The 22,263-nt window shown below is 38.7% G+C and overlaps 2 protein-coding genes and 1 long non-coding RNA gene across 4 annotated transcripts; all 3 read left to right on the plus strand.

The window, feature by feature from the left end:
- The first annotated feature begins 6,549 nt into the window (after nt 1–6,549).
- Nucleotides 6,550–12,157, plus strand: LOC135597493 (uncharacterized). The gene is made up of 6 exons (XM_065090490.1): nt 6,550–6,872; nt 8,371–8,570; nt 9,608–9,748; nt 9,826–9,906; nt 11,577–11,701; nt 11,794–12,157. The coding sequence occupies exons 1-6, from the start codon at nt 6,650–6,652 to the stop codon at nt 11,840–11,842; spliced, it is 819 nt and encodes a 272-aa protein (XP_064946562.1). The 5' UTR covers nt 6,550–6,649; the 3' UTR covers nt 11,843–12,157.
- Nucleotides 12,158–12,706: 549 nt separating this feature from the next.
- LOC103971083 (chaperone protein dnaJ 11, chloroplastic) lies at nt 12,707–13,174 on the plus strand. The gene has a single exon (XM_009385033.3). The coding sequence runs from the start codon at nt 12,707–12,709 to the stop codon at nt 13,172–13,174; it is 468 nt and encodes a 155-aa protein (XP_009383308.2).
- Nucleotides 13,175–13,961: 787 nt separating this feature from the next.
- LOC135597497 (uncharacterized) lies at nt 13,962–20,605 on the plus strand. 2 transcript variants are annotated; one of them, XR_010481279.1, is made up of 4 exons: nt 13,962–14,194; nt 18,744–19,357; nt 19,468–20,080; nt 20,170–20,605. It is a non-coding gene; the product is annotated as an uncharacterized LOC135597497 (long non-coding RNA). The 2 variants fall into 2 exon arrangements; XR_010481278.1 differs by having other exon boundaries at nt 18,744–20,080.
- Nucleotides 20,606–22,263: the final 1,658 nt, after the last annotated feature.

Here is a 22,263-nt window from a genome sequence, read left to right on the forward strand (position 1 = left end):
TTAAATCAATCTAATAAATATTTTAAAAATATTTTTTATCTCTTCTTCTTCGATTTTCAAATCGTTTCATTTAATTATCTATTTTTTTATCAGTTTATATTATTGATGATAAAAGATCCTTATGTGATTACGAGAACAAGAAAAAGAGGAAAAAGAATAAGAAGAAAAAGGAAGAAATATAAGTTAAATGGAAGAAGTTGGAGTTTATTAGAATTAAGTTATGAGTTGAAGGCATTTACCTTCATTTTGCATGGAGGCATCTTAAGAATATTAGAAGTTCCCGAGATAGATAGTTGATGGGGGTAATAATTATGATAAGACTCGCATGATATCAACTGCCCTAGGTGATGCGTCATGCCTCTGTTGACCTGATGAGGCACCTGGTCAACGTGGATCGGAATGCCTACCAAGGCGCATTAACGCTCTGTTCAAGTTCGATCCCTCACGCCACGTCAACGGCAACGTTAGATGCTACCAGAAGTACGGTCCTGCTCCTTGCGGGCCAGCACATCAAGCAACGGTAATTCTCACTATAAAAACCCTCGCGCTCCGAGGAAAAGAGAGGAGGAGACACAGAGAACTTAGCCAAAGAAACCCCCTACGACCATCCACTAACTTGATCATCGGAGGGGTCGGGTCGAGTTCCCCGACCTGACCTTTGTGCAGGTGCGAAGGCGGAGGTCGGCCACCAAAGGCGCGGGTGGGGGTTCTCTCTCGGTGGAAACAATGACCCCGTCCTGATCGGACCAACGAAATCGGCCGCTTCAGCGATCCCTGGAAACGTCCCAGGGAGATCCCCTATCATCCAGACCCGAACTACGCCGCGACGGCCCCGAGGCCACGGCTTGAAGTTGTTTACACCAACATTTTTGGCGCTAGAAGGAGGCGGGGGTTCTCTCCCTGAGTGGCCTGCCCACCTGCGCCGTGCTCCTCGGCTGCATGTTGCCCGAGACCATGCCTGCACGGCCTGCCTGCTTGCGCCGTGCTCCTCGGTCGCATGTTGCCCGAGACCACGCCTGCACGGCCAGCGCACCTGCGCTGTGCTCCTCGGCTCCATGCTACCCGAGGCCACGCCTGCGCGGCCAGCCCGCTTGCACTGTGCTCCTCGGCTGAATGTTGCCCGAGACCACGCCTGCACGGCCTGCCCGCCTGTGCTGTGCTCCTCGGCTGCATGTTGCCCGAGACCACGCCTGCGCCGTGCACCTCGGCTGCATGTTGCCCGAGACCACGCCTGCACGGCCTGCCCGCCTGTGCTGTGCTCCTTGGCTGCATGTTGCCCGAGACCACGCCTGCGCCGTGCACCTCAGCTGTATGTTGCCCGAGACCACGCTTGCACGGCCTGCCCGCCTGTGTTGTGCTCCTCGGCTGCATGTTGCCCGAGACCACGCCTGCGCCGTGCACCTCGGCTGCATGTTGCCCGAGACCACGCCTGCGCGGCCTGCCCGCCTGTGTCATGCTCCTCGGCTGCATGTTGCTCGAGACCACGCCTGCGCGGCCTGCCCGCCTGTGCCGTGCTCCTCGGCTGCATGTTGCTCGAGACCACGCTTGCGCGGCTAGCCCACCTGCGCCGTGCTCCTCAGCTCCATGCTGCCCGAGACTACGCCTGCGCGGCCAGCCCGCCTGCGCTGTGCTCCTCGGCTCCATGCTACTCGAGACCACGCCTGCACGGCCTGCCTGCCTATGTCGTGCTCCTCGGCTGCATGTTGCCCGAGACCACGCCTGCGTAGCCAGCCCGCCTACGCCGTGCTCCTCGGCTGCATGCTGCCCGAGACCACGCCTGCGCAGCCAGCCCGCCTGCGTCGTGCTCCTCGGCTGCGTGTTGCCCGAGGCCACACTTGCCCGGCCTGCCCGCTTGCGCTGTTCTCCTCAGCTCCATGTTGCTCGAGACCACGCCTACGCTGCCTGCCCGCCTGCGCTGTGCTCCTCGGCTACATGTTGCCCGAGACCACGCCTACGCGGCCTACCTGCCTGTGTCATGCTCCTCGGCTGCATGTTGCCCGAGACCACGCCTGCGCGGCCAGCCCGCCTGCGCCGTGCTCCTCGGCTTCATGCTTCCCGAGACCACGCCTGCGCGGCCAGCCCTCCTGCGCCGTGCTCCTCGGCTCCATGCTACCCGAGACCACGCCTGCGCAGCCTGCCCGCCTGCGTCGTGCTCCTCGGCTGCATGTTGCCCGAGACTATGCCTGCGCGGCCAGCCCGCCTACACTGTGCCCCTCGGCTGCGTGTTGCCCGAGACCATGCTTGCACGACCTACCCACCTGCGTCGTGCTCCTCAGCTCCATGCTGCCCGAGACCACGCCTGCGTGGCCTGCCCGCCCTGTGCCGTGCTCCTCGGCTACATGTTGCCCGAGACCATGCATGCGCGGCCAGCCCGCTTATGCCGTGCCCCTCGGTTGCGTGTTGCCCGAGACCACACTTGCACGGCCTACTCGCCTGCGTCGTTCTCCTCGGCTCCATGCTGCCCGAGACCACTGCCTCTGCGCGGCCCGCCTGCCTAAGTCATGCCCCTCGGTTACGTGACCATAGCCTCTGCTCGGCCTAATCGACTGAGTTGCGCTCCTCGGCCGCACACTACCCCAGGGCCATCGCTGCAACCCTCCTTAATTATTAAACTCCACGACCCCTGCACCCTTGGCAACGGACCGGCAAACGCCCGGCAGGGATAGTTTCTCAAAGCCGAAGCCATGCATCGAACTCCCATTACAACAACCGATGCATAGCTTCCTTCCGGGGGGGAATATGATGAGGATAATAATTGCGATAAGACTCGCGTGACATCAGCTGCCCCAGGTGACGCGTCATACCTCTGTTGACCTGATGAGGCACCTGGTCAATGTGGACCGGAATGCCTACCAAGGCGCATTAACGCCCTGTTCATGTTTGATCCCTCACGCCACGCAAACGGTAATGTCAGACGCTACTAGAAGTACGGTCCTGCTCCCTACGGGCTAGCACATCAGGCAACGGTAATTCTCACTATAAAAACCCTCGCGCTCCGAGGAAAAGAGAGGAGGAGACATAGAGAACTTAGCCAAAGAAACCCCCTATGACCATCCACTAACTTGATCGTTGGAGAGGTCGGGTCGAGCTCCCCGACCTGACCTTTGTGCAAGTGCGAAGGCGGAGGTCGTCCACCAAAGGCGCAGGCGGGGGTTCTCTCCCGGTGGAAATGACGACCCCGTCCCGATCGGACCAACACAATCGACCACCTCAACGATCTCGGGAAATGTCCCAGGGAGATCCCATATCATCCGGACCTGAACTAAACCGCGACGGCCCCGAGGCCACGGCTTGAAGTTGTTTACACCAACAATAGTAAATAGTAAAAACAATTTTTATTAATAATTCTTTTTTTATTATTTATAATTTTATTTTATAAAATTTTAATATTTCTAAGATATCTCTCTACAAATAGATATAAATATCCTTTTCTTCTTCTTCTAATCATTTTTATTTTATTTTTTTCTCTTTTTGTTTTTTTCTCATTCTACTACTGCTATATTCTTCTTGAGCAACGCAGCTAAAGTTCTGACGAATAAAATAAGAGATTGTAAAAATAAAAAGTAAGATTGGTAATTGATGAACTATAAATAGTAAGATTATATATATATATATATATATATATATATATATATATTAAGGGATTATCAATAGTAAGAGGATTATCAATAACAAGATTCATAGCAAAATGGAATTATCAATAGAAATCAGTTTTTGTTATTTATAATCTTATTTTTAATATTCCTATGACACATCTCTATAAATGGATGTAAATACGTGTGCACTTAATTATAAAAGAAGTCTTCTAGCTCCTTCCATATAACCTCTTTTTCTTCCCCCTTCATTCCGTTCTCTTCTTCTTCTAATTGCTAAATCATCTTTTATTATTGATGACAAAAACTGATGAAAAATAATATAGATAATCAAATAGGATAATTTGAAGATTAAAGAGGAGGTGGAAAATGACTTTTTATATTTATTAGATCAATTTAATATTTGTGAGAAATGAGGTAGAAGATAATGTATTTTTATAATAGTTTGGAATATGATTTTTTAGGTCAATCGCAAAGATACTTTTGGGTCTTTACATAACTATTCGGATTATGAATTAATGATAATTAAAAAGTAATGAGTTTTTCCTATAAGACCATGTAGTCCCATATTGATCGAGGAGTATGGGAACCAAGAGCTCATAAGTCCGCTTTACCCTCAAAGGTGCCTTTTGGAGTTCACAAGCTCCAAAAGAGCTCAATCCCCATCGTCCAAAGCGGATAATTCCTCGCCTGTGGGTTGCACCAAGGCCGGTCAAGTGGTCCTTTATAAAAAAAAATCCCTATATTCATAATTTTAAAATAATATATATTTTTTTACTTGATACTTGAAATCCCCCCAATAATTTTTTTTTTCTTTACCTCCCTTTCCTTCATTTTCCAATCGGTTTGGGTGAACCGATCCAATTAGAGTGTTTGACACTATATTACAATGTCTTCAACAATACATGAAAAACACTATAATATAATAAAAAATATAATTATTAAAAATATTATAACATAGTACACAAATATTATATATATTTTTTAATATTTTTATAGTTTGTTACAGTAAATATTATATATTTTTTAGTATTATTATATTATTGTGTTATAGTATTTTCCTAGTGTAGGAAATACTGCAATGTAGTGTAAAAGCATTATAAATATAAAGTTTTTATAAAATTTGTCTAAAAATATTATATTATAGTATTTTTTTATAATATATTATAATTTTTTTTAATATTACTAAAATTACTGTAACATATTATAAAAACATTATAACTGGACCTGTCCACCTTATGCATCAATCCCTAAAAAGGGTATTATGAAAAGGGAGTGTTGTTTCCAAAACTTGAAAATAGAGAGTGATACCCACAAAAAAAAAAAATCCAAAAATAGAGATTTTTTTAAATCGCTCTAAACATATATCGATGATTTAATGATTTGATTTACTAAAATTAAGGTTTTCAATTACCCGTTATAATGAATCCTACAGACACTCATTGCAACTCTTATAACTCAATATATGCTCTTTATAGCTAGCTGATAATTAAGATATTGGTCAGGTGATAATAAATCAGACTCATTTATCAAAAGATTGAGGGTTTAAAATTTTATTCAACATATTTATATATAAAATATTGTTATGGTGATTGTTTATTAGACCCATTTATCAAAAGATTGAGAGTTTAAGATTTCATTTAATACTTTTTTAACCTAAAATATCAATCTAATGATGGCATACTTATTTATCAAAAAGTTAAAAAATTCAAAATCTTATCTATATATTTTTTTAATTACCTTTAGAAAGAAATTATTTTTAGAAAATATATTTGACATTATATTTGGCAATCATAATCAAGGATCATAGGGCATCAAGTATATATATATATATATATATATATATATATATATATATATATATATATATATATATATATATATATATATATATATATATATATATATATATATATATATATATATATATATATATATATATATATATAAGCTGGATTAAAATATTTATTAATTGATTTTAATTATAATTTTTTTTATTTTATATCATTTATGTTTCTGTTTGCTTCTGCATAGGCGTTCAGAGAAAAGGGAATTTCCAGACAAAGGAAACTCCAAGAAAGGCATTCTTATTCCAGCATAAAATCCTTTATAAGCATTTGTCTCTTCTTCTGTCTTCCACCTTGATCTTTAATGGATAAATTAATTCCTTTGCAGTTGAAATGCTGGATGCATTAATTCCTTTGCTACATTGGGAGCATTGTATTTAAAATGATTAAATGTTATCCACTGCCATATTGCTCATCTAAAATGTAATTGGACTTGTATAAAATGGTACTGTAGACAAATGAACAGAAAAATCTTAAAGTCAACTTAGTTTTGAGAAGTTAATCCTGACAGAAGGAAGTGTTAAGAGTGACATCAGGCTCAATTTTGAGTTGATAAATCTGATAGCATGTTGATACAAAATGATCCAGAGACTTCCTTCTTCTTCAAGTGGAGTCTCTCCGCAGCTCAAGTTTTGGGACCAACCATTGATAAAGATTAGCTGTGAGATCTTCTTCAACCTTGGATCCACTCTTCAAAGAAGCATGCACTGATCTGTCTCCATGGCCAAGAGAAACAAAAAGATAGATAGCTTTGAGGAGTACTTTTAAGTCGACAGATGACAGCAGTGCTGTAGGCACTCACAAATGCCACCAAAACAGAGTCGATATCGATGAAAGCAACGCATCACTTTCCATGTTCCTACTGCTATTGCATCGTAGACCAAGTTCGGATTCGGAGTCTATAAATAGAATCCGATATCGATGGTCGGAGTGTAATATGAATTTGTTTTCTTACCTGTTCCCTTTACTCCAATAACTACCGTCCTTGTGATAGGGCTACCAAGGGGTCTGCGGGACCCGCTTGTGACACGCAAGTGCGACCTCAACGTGTATGAAGAGTGTGCTTTTTGGTCTTATAAATACCGTAACGTGTTTTAGCCACCCAGCAGTGCTTGGGAACCAAAACGAAGTTTAAGGTCTTCTTTTTCTCTGCGCTCTTCGCTTCTTGGATTCGGAGAAGGGAAGGATCGCCGTGAGCGAAGCGTCGGGATGAGAGGGGGCAGACGGCCGATCTACGCGGTGGCGGCATGGGTGAGGCGGCAGCCGTCAAAGGTGAAGGCGTTCCTGGGCGTGGTGGCGGGCATGGCAGCCCTCGTATTCCTCCGATTCATCGTCCACGACCACGACAACCTCTTCGTTGCGGCTGAGGCTGTTCACGCCATTGGAATCTCCGTCCTCATCTACAAGCTTACCAAGGAGAGGACCTGTGCCGGTGCCTGCCTTGTCTTCCCATTTCTTTTGTTGTTTTATTTTGATCTGTTATGGATGCAAGAAATTGGCTTTCAAGTCATTGAATCTGATAAATTCGTATCTTGTTTTGCTATTGTGTGCTTGATTTGTTTTTGGATGGAGCAGTGAGAAGGCGGATTCTGAAAATTTTTAGATTCAAGTTGCAGATGCCCTATATATGATGAACAGAAAGATATTTGCCCTTCCCTTCTGATGGAACATATGGGCTGAGGGAGGATTTGATTTTTCGTTGAGGGTTCTGATTTAGTTAAGAGTTCATCTTATTTAGATTGATTGTTAACATTTGGGTTTTGATATGGAAGTTCAAGGGAGACTTTTTTGACACTGTCAATAGCACAGAACTATTAGTTGATTGCAAAGTTGAAAAGTTTTGGGGGCAGAAATTACTAAACATACAGAATATGGTTCGTGAGGTAACAGATGATTTCTTCGCTGATCACCAACTGAAATCCGTGAGAATCAAATGAATTCGACTACAGATATGCATCTAAATAACAAGGTAATTCCAGTTAATAATTTCTGGATCAAAGTAGCTAAGTTTGTAAAATGTCAACAAACAGTAGGTGGGAACTTCAGAGATGACATCTAAAGAGTCATGGTTTTTTGTATTATAAAGATCTGATTCAGACTAATGAAATTACAACTATCAGAGTCAAACTATAGGTACCAGATTTATTTGCTTGTGCTGGTGCCTTTTCCTTCAGGATATAAAGTTTGAGTAAACAGGCACCTTGTGTAATGTTTAGGTGCTTGTGTTCTATGATGACTCATAATCTTATTGCGTATATTGCATAAGGACTAACCTAATTTAGTAAGAAGATGAAAGAAAGACTGTGGGTGGTTGATGATGAGTCTAGAGCAACTTTTCTCGGTCTAACTGAAGCATGGGAATATGAGTAAAAACATATCTGCCTATGACTGATTTTAAAAAGCCTACTTTTGATTTATATGATTTGAGTTTATCAATCTTTTATTGTAAGATTTATGTTTTCCCATGGACTCTTGTTCTATCATTGTTGTTATTCCATCATTTAAAGGGCATATGAGAAGACAGAATTGTGAAATATTTATAAGAAGTCGAACTGAGTTGTCTGATGCAAGTGCTCTATATTATTTTGGTTCTTTGCCTTTAATTGTATAGGAAATTGTGTTGCTTGTGTCTTGGGAGTCCGTTGTGCATTTCAAAGTAAATTAACTTTGATTTTTTTTTTCTTGGAATTTGGAAGATCCTCTTTCAGGGCATCAAATACTGTCTGAAAAACAGAACTTTCTAACTTTGTAGTTTATTCACATGCATCTTCAAATAGTTGATTGTTTTAAGGTTAATCAAGATATATATGTATTATGTAACTGTGAAGCTGTTTCTTATTTCTTCTTACTGTACTTAAATGGATTAAATTATCACTTTCTTTTTTGTGGCTTTATATTTCACGTTATTTACTACAATGACTACATTGCAGGCCTTTCGTTGAAGTCCCAGGACTTAACAGCTTTGTTTTTAGCTGTCAGAATGTATTGCAGCTTTGTTATGGAATATGATATACACACTGTGCTAGATACTGCCACACTTGCTACTACCCTTTGGGTCATTTACATGATTAGATTTAAACTGAAGTCAAGTTACATGGAGGATAAGGACAACTTTGCCATATATTATGTGGTAAGATATCTCTTTTATGTCCAATAAGTACTCTAAATTAAAGCTATAATTTTATTTTACTTGGATAGTTTGTATATGATTGATGAATTTGTTCTTCAATTGCTTTTTCTTCAATTTCAATTGGTTTGTATAAGAAAACATGCTTATAAGCACTATAATATTTTCTTCGGGTAAATATGAACACTATTATATGGTGTTATAATTTCATACCTTCTACTGAGTGCATTCTTTCTTTGATGAAATAAGGACATTTCTGAGACAATATAGAGGATAAAGAAGTAATGAGAAGGGCTAGAAAAGAACAATGGAGAGAGAAATTTGATAAGCTAAATTTTGATGCCTAGAGACCCTACAAAACCTTTATTTATAACTTTTGACCTTTGCTCTTTCTTATGTTTATGCAATATGAGACTAAACTAGAGCTTACATGCACACAAGAAAATTCAGTCTCATATCTTCTCAAAGAGGATCTTAGTACTCTCAGAAATTGACTCTTTAACTATAAAAATATCTAGCCATACCTATATTAAAACATATTAGGAATTTTAAAGACATAAAACACTCCTAATAGGACTCCTCTTTAGTCCAAGTGGAACTAGTACTTCTCTTCAGCACTCAGTTTGGTCTTGACTTGGGTTCAATCTCCGTAGGTTTGATTTGGATGTGATTTAACATGGGCTACTTTAGTATGGTGACATTAGTAGACTCACCCACGTGTTGAGTGGTCAAATTAAAGATCTAGGCTAGCCTATTTAGGTTGCTAGGAACTGTCTTCTGTAGAGCCTTTTGATTAATGGAGTCACTTATTAGTAGAATGTTAAATCATGACATGTGATCAAAATTCAGAAGATTCATCTTAAGCGAAAATTATACATTTGGCTTTTCTTCCTAACATCTTTTAAGCTAAATGCTATGTAAAAAGGTTGGGTTTAAAATACCATGGTTCGCCTTACCTGTCCGTACTGGTGTACTGACGTATGGTTTTGATTTATAAGATTATAACTTGATTGAGTTCTGCTTCCATTATGTGATTATAGGTGGTGCCTTGTGCTTTGTTAGCCCTTGCAGTTCATCCTTCAACCTCACATAATATCTTCAATAGGATTTGTTGGGCCTTTTGTGTTTATTTGGAAGCTGTTTCAGTGTTGCCACAGCTACGTTTGATGCAAAACACAAAGGTACAACTTGAGATCTGAGAACCTTGTACATCTTTGAATCGATATATTCTTACTGTATCAGAAAACATGCTTTGCAGATTGTAGAACCATTCACAGCTCACTATGTTTTTGCTCTTGGGGTTGCAAGATTTCTGAGTTGTGCTCACTGGGTCCTTCAGGTTTGGTTTGTTGTGAAACTTGTTTTACAGTAATGTTATTCATACTTAAATTCTGACAGGCTTCATGTGATTCATGTTACTAATTATCACCCATGTATGTTCAACAGTAATTTTCTTAAACATAATCATGATCATAGGATGATAATATACTATTTGTTTAGCATTATAGAGGTAAAAAAAAATGAAGGGAAGGAACTCCTAGCTTGCAAGACTATTTATTTATTGGGAAACATGGATTCATACACTAATAAATTGTCTCTTTTGTTGTCCTCTTATTATGTTGCTTAAATTCATAAGATAGTAAAGTCTTGTTGCTCTTTGAGACCTTAGTGCCATATTGTGGTTACAAGGTTTGCCTTCATACAACATTCTACCATGTGTATCTGGTTATGAAAGAAGGTAACCAGAAGTCTAGGGACCTTGTTGAACATCTCAGTCTTGATAAAATGGGTTGTCAAGGCAACTTGGATGGAGGTTGTGCTCGGAATTTGTAAGTGGTTGGAGGTGAGACATGGTTTTCGTGGTTTTTGGATGTGTCAATCTGGTGGTAGATGTAGCTGAAAATAGAAAGAACAAGCAAGAGGATCATTGGTTCTCCCCATCGTCTCTTCTCCCTCTTGTTTACTAGTGTTGCCTCAGCAACAAATTGTCATACTCGACTAGGCAAAACATTGTGTGAACATCACATTTCTTTTATTTATTATTTTTGTTATATAATTTTTCCCTACTTGTAACTGAATCAGATCAAATAATCATATAATGAAATAGTAAGAACACTTTTGTTATTATTGTGTTATTCTCTCTGTGTAACCCTAGTCTTTTTTCCATAAAACTATCAGTATTTACACTTTCAGCTAAAGGGAAATATTTAATAAATGAAAATCCATACAGCATCATGCTCAGACAGTTTACTTTGGTCAAGTTTGATGTGCTGGTCCTGTTTCTAATTATACTATCAGTATTTAGACTTTCAGCTAAAGGGCAATATTAATTAATAAAAATCTATACAACATTTTGTTCATACAGTTAACTTTAGTCAAGTTTGATATGCTGTTCTGTTTCTCATGAAATCGTGATTACGATGATCCATGTGCCATTTGTGCCTTGTTTCTCATGCAGCTAAGTTGGTATGAGTTAAATATGGGCCTTTTTTTCCATATATATGTCCTAAAATGCCTAGATCTATGTGTATATTGTTTGAGTTATCTGCTATTTTCAGGTTTATAGTTAATGTAGTCTGAAATAAGTTTCATTAGTGTTGCCTTCGAGTTGCTTAGACAATTTTCACTTGGAATCTCTCTCCTAAAATTCAAAGGGTTTTGATGAAAAAAAGGAAGAACATAAATGTTCTTTAAGCAACTGGGAAAAAAACTTAAGTTTGTGAAATAAACAACAAGAACATAAATAACTATTTTGGAGGGATTTATGTAGATGTAAACATCTCAAAGATGAATTATCTGGAGACCCTTGCATATGTTACCATGTAGATTTGCTTCGTTATTTAAAATCTAGTATGAGATGAAAGGGATAGGCCGTTTGATGAGTCAGGCAAAAGAAGTCTTTGACAATTAGTTCCATTAAAAAAAAAAAGAAAAAAAAAAGCTAGCTTCTTTGCCAGTTGTACTCTAACAGTTAACATGTCTTAAAGCAAACAAATGATTCATTTGCAGGTCCTAGATACTCAAGGACGCTTGTTGACAGCTTTGGGCTATGGTTTGTGGCCATCAATGGTTCTCCTTGCTGAAATTGTGCAAACTTTCATCCTAGCTGATTTTTGTTACTATTATGTGAAGAGGTAATACAGCTTTTCTCGTTGTAGATTTTTGTATGCGATTTAATTTTCAGTCTCTAATTCTGCTTTTGCATCATCTTATATTTCTCCTGCAGTCTTGTTGGTGGTCAACTTGTGCTACGGCTTCCTTCTGGCGTAGTGTGACCCTCTGCACATATCAGTTTGAATTAACACACGACGAATCTAACGTCTTCTCAATACTTCAATGCCTCTTCTCTCATGAGAGGCCTGCTTTGTGGCATCCTAAGTTATGAAGTAGTCATTTTCATGCGTAGCAAGATTTTCTTTCTTTAAAGTGGTTAGAGATGGATTGTTAATGTGAGCGCCTATGGGATACATAATGGTGGATCTTGGGTTGGACTTTCCTTTTTTAAACATCCGATTGTTAGATTGTTAGTTAGCTTTTTCCTGTTGTACTATGCCGTTGGTCTGAAAAGAAACATTGCGAAGCATTGCGCACATTACTGTTTCTTGATAGGACTTGATGTTTTGAATATAATTATCAAACCAATGTGCCTCTACAGCCCTTTTATATAAATAGCTTATTCGGTTTCCGTTCAATAATATAGTTTATGAGCACTGATCAATGCTCCGTTTCGTCCCCGTAACCATGACGAGGGACATGACGACACGATCCTCTTCTGCTTCGCTGGCCCTCCTTCCGTTGTCGCCACCAAATGGTCGTCAACCCTCAACAACGCCACCCCGTCAACGTTATCCATTCGTACGTTGTCCATCCCTCGCAGGTCCACCCGCTTCACCGTTTCTTCCCCACGTCCCCTGACTTCCACACCTTTGGCTGTAGCCGTGTCAGCCTTCGAATTGCCGACAGCCGTACCCAATCCCACGCTGTCGCTGACTCAGCTCGCCGTAAACGCGGATAAGCTCTCCACTTCAATTCGGATTCCCATGGTTTTCAAGACCTCTATATATCAATTCGTTCGGAAGTTTTCGATTGACATCCCACTTAACCTCACCTCGAACAACTTATTCTCGCCTTGTGTGCCCATGATATCGTCGTCCACCCTCGCTTTCCCCACGCTTCGCATCCGGAGCCCCTCCCTCCCGTCTTCGTCGTCGTCGTCCTCATCTTCCCGTCCTAGCCGTCGCCTACTCTGGCCCCGCTGCGCAACGACTGCGGTGCCACCGCCGGCAGCTGCAGCGACGCTCTACGACGTCCTCGGGATCCCTGCCAGCGCCACGGTCGGGGAGATCAAGGCGGCGTACCGGCGGCTTGCGCGGGTGTGCCATCCAGACGTGGCCGCGGCTAGCAGGGCCGCGCCCGCGGACGAGTTCATTCGGGTCCATGCCGCCTACGCCACGCTCACCGACCCGGAGAAGCGCGTAGAGTACGACCGCAGGGTAATGGCAGCGGCCGCGTCGTCGATGGCGTCCGCGACCGTGGGGCGGCGGCCCCCGGGGCAGTTCTACTCCTCAAGTCCACGTCGGATGTGGGAGACAGACCAGTGCTGGTAGCTTGGCAGAAGCGGATTGGATAGAATAAGTATGAGATATCCGATCTCCATAGTTGGATAATATGTTTTATGCTGATTTTTTTTCCTCTTTGTAAAATGTAAATATTTAGAATTTTTAAGATATATTTGATACGATACGTATCTTAAATCTAGTCTTAACTCTTACGACTGGATGATATCTTGTCGATTTCCATTCATGTGGCGACAAGAATCTCGGGAAAGCAACCGCAGACTCTAACAGGGATTCCGCGCCCAACATAGAATCTCTTTCACATTAAAAACTTGAAGAAAATTGACCGCAATTCACAAGCAGATCTGCTTAATTTCTTCTTGAAGAACTGCGGCAACGGGATTATGATGCCGGAGAGAGAGAGAGAGAGAGAGAGAGAGAGAGAGAGAGAGAGAGTAAAAAGTATCTGAGATCATTTTGGCTGATGTTTTGATTAAAAAAGAAAAATAGTATCATTAATATGTGAGACTAAAAAGAATAAAAATATGAACCTTAATATAGAAAATGAAAAAATGTCCGTAGAATCTAAGGGATGAGAAAGTTGATGGCAGGAAGCTTCAGACACTCTTATATCAACCAGAGTTTCTTAAGTGTATCATTTTAAGATACTAATGCTAAGTAGAATTTTCATATCTCTATTCTAATGGTCAAGATAATTAAATCTAAATGACATGTCTAACCTTAGATTTAGATGGACATTTGAAATATAATTGATCTCAAAGGGATATTATTGTAAGTTCACCCACAAAAAAGCACAAATTTTGGGTACATTTCATTTTTTATGCCTCTCGAGCTCACGAAAAACAAGGAGAGCTACCAACGGAGACTTGGCGCAGTGGTGGCGGCGGCAAGTGAGGGATCGAGGAAATAACTGGAAGCAACGAGGGTTACAGAGACGGCAGGTGGATCCGCGCACACTATTCGAGGCCGTGCAAGATGAAGCGGAGGGTCCTCGTCGCGCTCCTCGCCCTCGCCGTCGTTCTTCTCGTCTTCTCCGTCGTTCACAAGGAGGTCTAAGCCGTTCCTCCGTCTCTTTCGGCTCCACTGCCCTCCTTGCCTTTTATTCCCCTTTAGGATCTTGAATTATATGTTTTCTCTGCTAATTTTTGTTTTCGATTTCACTTGAACTTGATGCCTGGACATGCGCTCTGTCATAATTCTTGATCTTGGTGGTGAATTTGACCAATGATTTGGGTTATCGTGAAGATTGCTGCTTAATTTCTAATATTCTTTGTGAATCTTATCAGAAAAAAGGAAAATTGCTATGAGATTATAACTGGAAGCCAGACGTCTAACGCGACCTAATATCCTTTTGGCATCACCTGACAGTAGTCTTTTCACTTCAGTAATTCCTTTTATTTGATCTAATTTACACGGTGCTGTTTTCAAACACTGCTTAAAAGTTGGTGAGATCACTAGCACATTTCAGTTTTAGCGGATTGACATAAAACAGACATGACACTGTTCTGTGGTTATTTAAAACGTTTGTTTGAACTTGACAATTGAACAAATTATCCTTCTTCACTTTCTTGTCCCTTTGATTTAAGCAATTTCCACTGGCTTATGCGGATGGACCTTCTGTATGTTCTCATGCTTTTCTTCTTTGTCGACATTTTTGGGTTTGTTAGTCTATGGTGACAAGAATAATATATGTAATGACAAGTGCAACATAGAGAGATGAAAATGTAGTGGATTAGTTGAAGGCCTTATGTCTAGAATATTTATAATTCTAATTAGACATGGTCATATTGGGATCTGTCATGGAATATTTGACCATGTCCACCATTGATAGATCAAACTGAAAGTGGAAACATGGAAAATTTTGATAGAATGCCAATCATGTGGCCAACTTTGCCTTGACCTTTGCATTGCATATCAAGTTGGATTTCCAACCTAAATTGGCGTGATCATTGTAAGACTTTACAACAACAGACTTGAAATTCAGTATATTGGTTATAAGGAGTGTGAGAGGTTGCATATCGAGTTGGATTTCCAACCTAAATTGGCATGATCATTGTAAGACTTTACAACAACAGACTTGAAATTCAGTATATTGGTTATAAGGAGCGTGAGAGGCATTCCGTATAGTTGACTATATAATAATTGTTACTATTATTGTAGAAAATAGTATCAAATGTAGTACTGCTATTATATTCTTTGCTCTGGAATGAACCATCCATCTTTTAACTTTTTGACTTGGTGCATGGAATAATAATGTCAACTCTTCTGGTTCAAACCTATTGTCCGATTGTATTAGTCAAATATCGGTGCTGGTAGCCTTGTAGCCTGGGAAAAGGTTCATTAGCATCAAATATAGTGTTGTCATTAGATGATAATTCTGCTGTGCTGAAAGAATTAAAGCTCACTTGTTTTAAGTCTGTGTAATTCTATGCCAAAATCTAAGTTATGCATCTTGATTTCATGTCTTAGGTATGGTAAAACTTTTTGAGAAAGACCTTTGCTTTTGTCCTTTTGTTAAAATATACATTAAATGTTTTAAATGGCTTAGTACTAGTGTCAATTGATATGATTGCCTGAGTTACTATTATTTTCATGGATTTGTGGTGAATATTATGGTGCTGCATGTGATGCAAGCATCAGGTTCATTTAAGCACCCAATAGTGTCAACTAAATGTTCCATGTAGTTATCAATATTTTCAGAAATATGATGCAGGATATAAGAACTTGGGTTATGTTTGATAAGTAGACAGTATTTCTCATCTTTTTTGTGATTTTGAAGTTTATAAATCACAGTTTACTTTATCCTCTAAACAGACCTATATAAGTATAAATTACTGAAATTATATTATGGCATTCTAATTAGTTTTTTTGCATTCTATTAAAATGGTGGTTCTTATTAATGAACTTTAAGTTTTTGACTAATTAGTTTATTTGAGTTCTGTTTTGGTGCTAATAGAACTTCTGAAGAGAGTTCTTATTGTAAGTAAAATAAAGCTGCTACGACCTGAAAATTTTGTGATTCTATTGTGTAAGGCTTTGTGAAATCTTCCTTCTAATTGAACAATAAATTCATTTGCATCTTAGCGTGAATCTTTTAGGATTTTTTATGTACTGGATGTCAAACTGTCACATCCCATATTTATAAAAAATAAACTATCATTTCATAGTTCATAATTTACAATTCTTTTTTTCCTTTGAATTAAAATCTTTAATTTTACAACACTAAATATTTTTTAATTAAAAAAAAAACTATATTTTCTTAGTAGGGGCACAAGTGATGAAAAAGTATCTTCATTTAAGTTTCAGATCTATTACAAAGTAGTAGGGTATTTTGAAAATAAATATAGGATAAAAACACATCAACAATCACACGTAGTAAAAACTTTTGAAAAATCATAAAAATAATCTTCAATAGTCGTGAAACATATACAAATATTAATAATTTAATATGAAAGGATAACATATCAGTTTATTATGAAACTCATGTGTCAGAAAAACAATGATAATTCTTATGCAGTAAACAAAATCATGTATCGGTCATATGCAACACATCTCGATGACATACATAACAGTTATATAACAAAGGCGTACATCACAGCCAATAGTGCACTCTCCCGATAGCGGATGGAGAGGTATACTCTACTGGATAGATTCCTCTCAACAACAGATAGAGAGAACTTATCTCGCACTCCCAACGATGGATGAAGTGGTATCTTTCATCTACCCAACCGAGGACACATTTATCCCAACAGTGGATGGAGGAATCGTCTAACTATCATGTTTGACGACCTGGTAGTCCCCTTAGGAAATCACCTTATCTACCCTCAGTAGAGATACATAGTCAACTATGATTATTCATTTACATTTATCTATTCATTCATGCATGCATTCAAGAAGTAGTTTGATAAAATATTCTGAGGGACCATGCTTGATGTATGACTTACTAAACTATATCCATTAGTGGCTCTGCATTGTGATGGACCCATAGCTCCCTTCACATGTTGTACTTTCAACGTGGACCACACAGCATAATCACATATACTACGTGGTAACAATCACATTAATATCATCAATTTAATCTAAAAATAGGAGAAAATCAATAATCATTTTCATGATTCTAAAATTTAAAACTAATTAAATAATAAAAATATATATATAAGTTCTTGAAACATAAATATGTCTAATTAAATGAATTAGAACTATTATTAAATTAAATAATCATTCTAACATACAATTTAATGATCATTATTTATTAATAATATTTTAAAATTAAAATATTATTATTATTTAATTTTGAGGGAACTCCCTTTTTATTGGAGAATATGAGCTCTCCCCTAAAGGTAAAAATAATTTATTTTTATTTTACTTTCACACACAAAGATAGAATTGTAATATTTATTTCTTATGTTCACACACAATAATGAAATTTGAACTATTTACTTTCTAAAAATCACATCTCTCATTAGAAAATAAATAAATTAATAATTTAATTGATTGACAACATTTTTAACTTGTCCATATAATTAAAAAAATCAATTTTAATCATTTCTTTAACCATACTACATAAACAAGGAAGTTAATAATTTAAATATAGCAACACATTATTAATGGTAATTAATTATGTTAAGGGAGAAATAATCATCGATGATTACTGATGAGGGTAATAATGGCGACAAGACTCGGGCTGACGTCAGCTGCCCCAGATGACGCCTCACGCCTCGATCGACCCGACAGCACCTGGTCAAACGGACCAGAACGCCGGCCGAGGCGCATTAACAACCTGCTCAGGCTCGGTCCTTCACGCCACGCCAACACCAGTGTCAGACACTACCAAGAGTACGAGCCTGTCCCCTGCAAGCGGGCACATCAGGAAACAGTAAGCTTCCCTATAAATACCCTCGCATTCTGAACGGGAAGGGGGAGGCACACAAGGAGAACTTAGCTGAACAAACCCCCTTTACCATCCACTGACTTGATCGTCGGAGGGGTCGGGCCGAGCACCCCGACCCGACCTTTATGCAGGTGCGAAGACGGAGGCCTCCTGCTAGATGCCCAGGCAAGGAGCCCCCTCTCGGAGGAAACGGTGACCCCGTCCCGATCGGACCACCGCGGTCGGCCACCTCAGCGGTCTCCAGGGTCGTCCCGGGAAGATCCCCCATCATCCGGACCCGAACCAAGCCGCGTCAGCCCCGAGGCCACGGCTTAAGGTTGTTTACACCAACAATTACACATATAGTATTAAAATTAGAGACTGGATTTGAGATAACCAATTTATTTAGCTGAAGGTGGGGTAAACCTATGGTGAATGATGATTCCTTTTTTTGCTTAGTTTTATGAAGTAGTTTGTATTGAAGTAACTAAGTTTTGTTTTGTTTTTTTTTTTTTGTGATAGAACATATCATGTTCTTTTTAGACATCATGAAAATATCAACGATGCCATGTGCAAGGACTTCCTCAATTTTGGTTGTTAAAATTATGTGACATTTTTGCTGCCTACTCCAATGATACACAATCATAGTTAACTTTTTTGAATTTATAAATTCCAGCTGAAGATCAAAATAGTATCATTATGTTCAGAACTCATTGTGATCTTATGCAGGTAGGATTGTTATTGGACTCTATGGAGAAGTGGCGCCAAAAACTGTTGGTATGTTTAACTCCTAGTTTGTCATAATTCTTGGGCTTTTCACTTTAGACACAGCTGCCATTCTTTTGAACTTCGGAAAATTGTATATGGGACATCGGTATACTGTGGCTGATAGTTTGCTTTAAGTGATTGGTACATGAACATGTATTTGTCTGCTCCCTAGATGTTGTTTTGAGTCTTTTAGTAAGCTACATATGCAACCACTTAGCATATATGCACCAGTTGGGTGGAAACAAGTGTACAGTACAAGAATAGTGTGGAACTTTCAAGAGATGCTGTGGGAAGGTTTTCAGAACTATACCTTTCCAACTTTTTTAATATACGGATTGGTTGAAATTCCCAAATTTTGGATATACCTTTTAATGTTGATTGTTACTGGAGGTGTTATAATTATTTTTTTGAGTATGGACTATAATGTTCTTAATTACACACAAAAAGAGAACTTTGGATATGAACATGTCCTCCAGTTAGGTATTTTTACCATATCTTGTTCCCGATATGTCAGCTAACACATTTCTTTTTTTCTCGTGGATAGTGCAGAAAATTTTAAAGCCCTCTGCACAGAGGTATTTGCACTTGCATCAGTAGCTATTCCTGTGTTGTTATTTGATTTTGTTCATCTTTTATCAAACATGTACATTCTAACAATTGTATAGCACCTATGATTTGGTAGCAGGTAAAAAGGGCAACAGAATTGGTGTAAGAAATTATCACTACAAGGGTACAAAATTTCATCGCGTAGTTTCCGGTTTTATGATACAAGGTGGCGATATCACTAACAGTAATGGCAGGAGCAGTGAATCTATCATGGTGGCACCTTTCCTGATGAGAACTTCACCATAAAGCATTCACGTGCAGGCTTGGATTTCCATTTCATATGTTGTCCTAAGTTATATTTCTAAATTCTAGTGACCTGGGGCTGGCAATAAGTGAAATTTAGGTTTTCCATATACATGATTGTAATGTTCTTGAAGTTTCTATTTAATGCAAAATTAACTGGACAATACCCCTTGGATTTTCCCTTACAAAAGCTAATTGTTAATATGGGAAAGAATCAATGTAGACAACTTATTGTTAGAATACGTTCGGAAAAGAAGTTTGTTCTTGTACAAAACTTATTGATTCATTTACACAGTTAACTACAGAGATTAATTCTCTAATGGTACTGTTCGGCACATGCAAGACATCTTACTAGCTTGTTTTGCCCTTCCAGGAATTGTTTCAATGGTGAACAGGGGGCCTGATACCAATGGATCCCCGTTCTTCATCACCACAGTTAAGGCTAGCTGGTAAGGACCACTTCAGTTTCACATCATGTAATAATAGTGCCAATATTGAGTGGTTTAAGTTCAAATATCTAAAGTTTCATTTGTGCTAGATGGGGAGCATGTTGCCTTTGGAAGGGTTATTCAAGGTACGGATACGTTCTTTGCAACTGATGGAGGAGCAGGAACATACATACAATGTGAAGCCGAGGAAGAAGGTTGTCATCGTCGACACAGGAGAGATACCAAAGCACCGATGGGATGAAGAAATCAGCCGCTTTTGCTTCCTTGCCACCCCATGCTGTTGCTGCAAGAGTAGTAGGAGTTAGTGGTTCTTGAGGGCTAAGGCTACACCACCACATTGCTCGTGTAAACCTTGTTAATGTGCCTTTGAAGTCATCACTTACCCAAACGGGGTCTTAACCCTTTCGCTTCACTTGGTTGCCTATAGAAATTTGAGCTTCACAAAAACTTGAGCTTTCTCTGATTGATTGAACCAGAGATTTACTGTTCTTAATACAAAGCAGATCGATTGCACGTTTATCACAACATCAAATTCATAATCATATCAACTAAGCACATGCTTTCCAATGATAGAGAATCATTGACAGCAGTAATAGAAAATCATTGGAAGCAGCATATCAGATAAGAAATGATGGATTTATTTTTAACATATCATTAATATATATTTTAAGGACTGCTCAACTAAAATTTTAAAGATAAAGACAATCAAGATATAAGAATTTTTCATAGAGCCAAACAAGACATCTCCTGTAGTAACTCATAGAGTCACCATCCTATGATATACTACCAAGGACAACTTTAACCCAAACAATTCAAGACAACTATCATGAGTCATGATATCCTAACAACAATAATTTACAAAGAATTATATGTCAACTGTCTAATAAAATTAGACTTATAATAAAATTATATTAATCTCGACAAAAGCTCAACATCACACCCAACTAGTATCAAGCAAAGATCACGAACAATCCGACTACTCATCATGGCAATTGGATCATCGCACTTCACATCATATTATCTTTAACTTACAAAATTTATTCATCCATGCTAACTATGACGGTAATAAAGATATCATCAATGGAGATAACAATAAAATTCTTCACTCACACTAATTTACACGTGGTTGCTTTTAAACTTGATGATATTTTATATGCACCCCACAGAAAAAAAGATTCTTATATTTATCTCTCAAATTTCTAAACAAAATAATACTTTTATTAGGTTCATTCCTAACTTGTTTCTTGTGATATGCATAGGGGTATCCTTCGTCAGAATAAAAATAATATCTACAGGTGGAAAAACAATATCTACAAGTGGTTATCATTAACAACTTCATAAATTGTCTAACCAATTACCATTGTTTCAATTTCTACCCCAATTGATGTATAGCATCATCGGTTTGGCCATCCATTATCCTCCATTTAATGTATTAACATCTCGTTACATTCTATAAAAGGTGCTCATTGTGACTCATATCGTAGTAATAAAAGTCACAAATTACCTTCTGAAATATCTTCTATATCTTACTTCGAACCACTTTAGGTTATTTACACTAATATCTAGGATCCTACCTTAATAATTTCCTTTGACAACTTTAAATTTATGTTATTTTTATGGATTATTTCATCAAATGTATATAATTATACTATCTCAAACATAAATATAAACATAAATATGAAGTTACTTTAATCTTCACTCATTTTCAATAGGTGGTCCAAAACTTCGATAAGTCTAACATTAAAATAGTCTACTCTGATATCAAGCTTTAATATCTTACCTTTTAATCTGCAGTATATAATATATTAAGTCATCATCAAACATGCCCCAACTCGTTGGTTTCATCGAACAAAAACACCAATACTTGGTTAAAACCAATCTCACTCTCCTTCATCAAGTCTAAATGACACTCGTCTTATGGTCAACATCATGTGTGATCATGAACATATAACTTCGGTTACCATTTGAAGGATTGTCTCACAAACCTTATAGTCTTTATAGACTAAGAGTATTTGATTATTTGTGAAACATTGATTTTATCCTATACTTCACATAAGTTAGAATCGAGATCTAGGCTATCTTCATTGGGTATTCTCTTGAGTATCATGCTTTTTAATATTTTGATCCATAAATTAATAAGATCTTTATATCACATCATGTCATATTCATTGAATCTAATTTTT

The sequence above is a fragment of the Musa acuminata genome, chromosome BXJ1-2 (genome assembly GCF_036884655.1).
Source record: "Musa acuminata AAA Group cultivar baxijiao chromosome BXJ1-2, Cavendish_Baxijiao_AAA, whole genome shotgun sequence".
Taxonomy (NCBI): domain Eukaryota; kingdom Viridiplantae; phylum Streptophyta; class Magnoliopsida; order Zingiberales; family Musaceae; genus Musa; species Musa acuminata.

What these genes read in the sequence shown, in the direction of transcription:
- LOC135597493 (XM_065090490.1), top strand. Translation starts at nt 6,650, where the DNA reads ATGAGAGGGGGCAGACGGCCGATCTACGCGGTGGCGGCATGGGTGAGG. An exon ending in GTTTGATGCAAAACACAAAG is followed by an intron (nt 9,749 to 9,825) that starts GTACAACTTGAG and finishes CATGCTTTGCAG; the next exon opens with ATTGTAGAACCATTCACAGC. An exon ending in GTGCTCACTGGGTCCTTCAG is followed by an intron (nt 9,907 to 11,576) that starts GTTTGGTTTGTT and finishes ATTCATTTGCAG; the next exon opens with GTCCTAGATACTCAAGGACG.
- LOC103971083 (XM_009385033.3), top strand. Translation starts at nt 12,707, where the DNA reads ATGATATCGTCGTCCACCCTCGCTTTCCCCACGCTTCGCATCCGGAGC.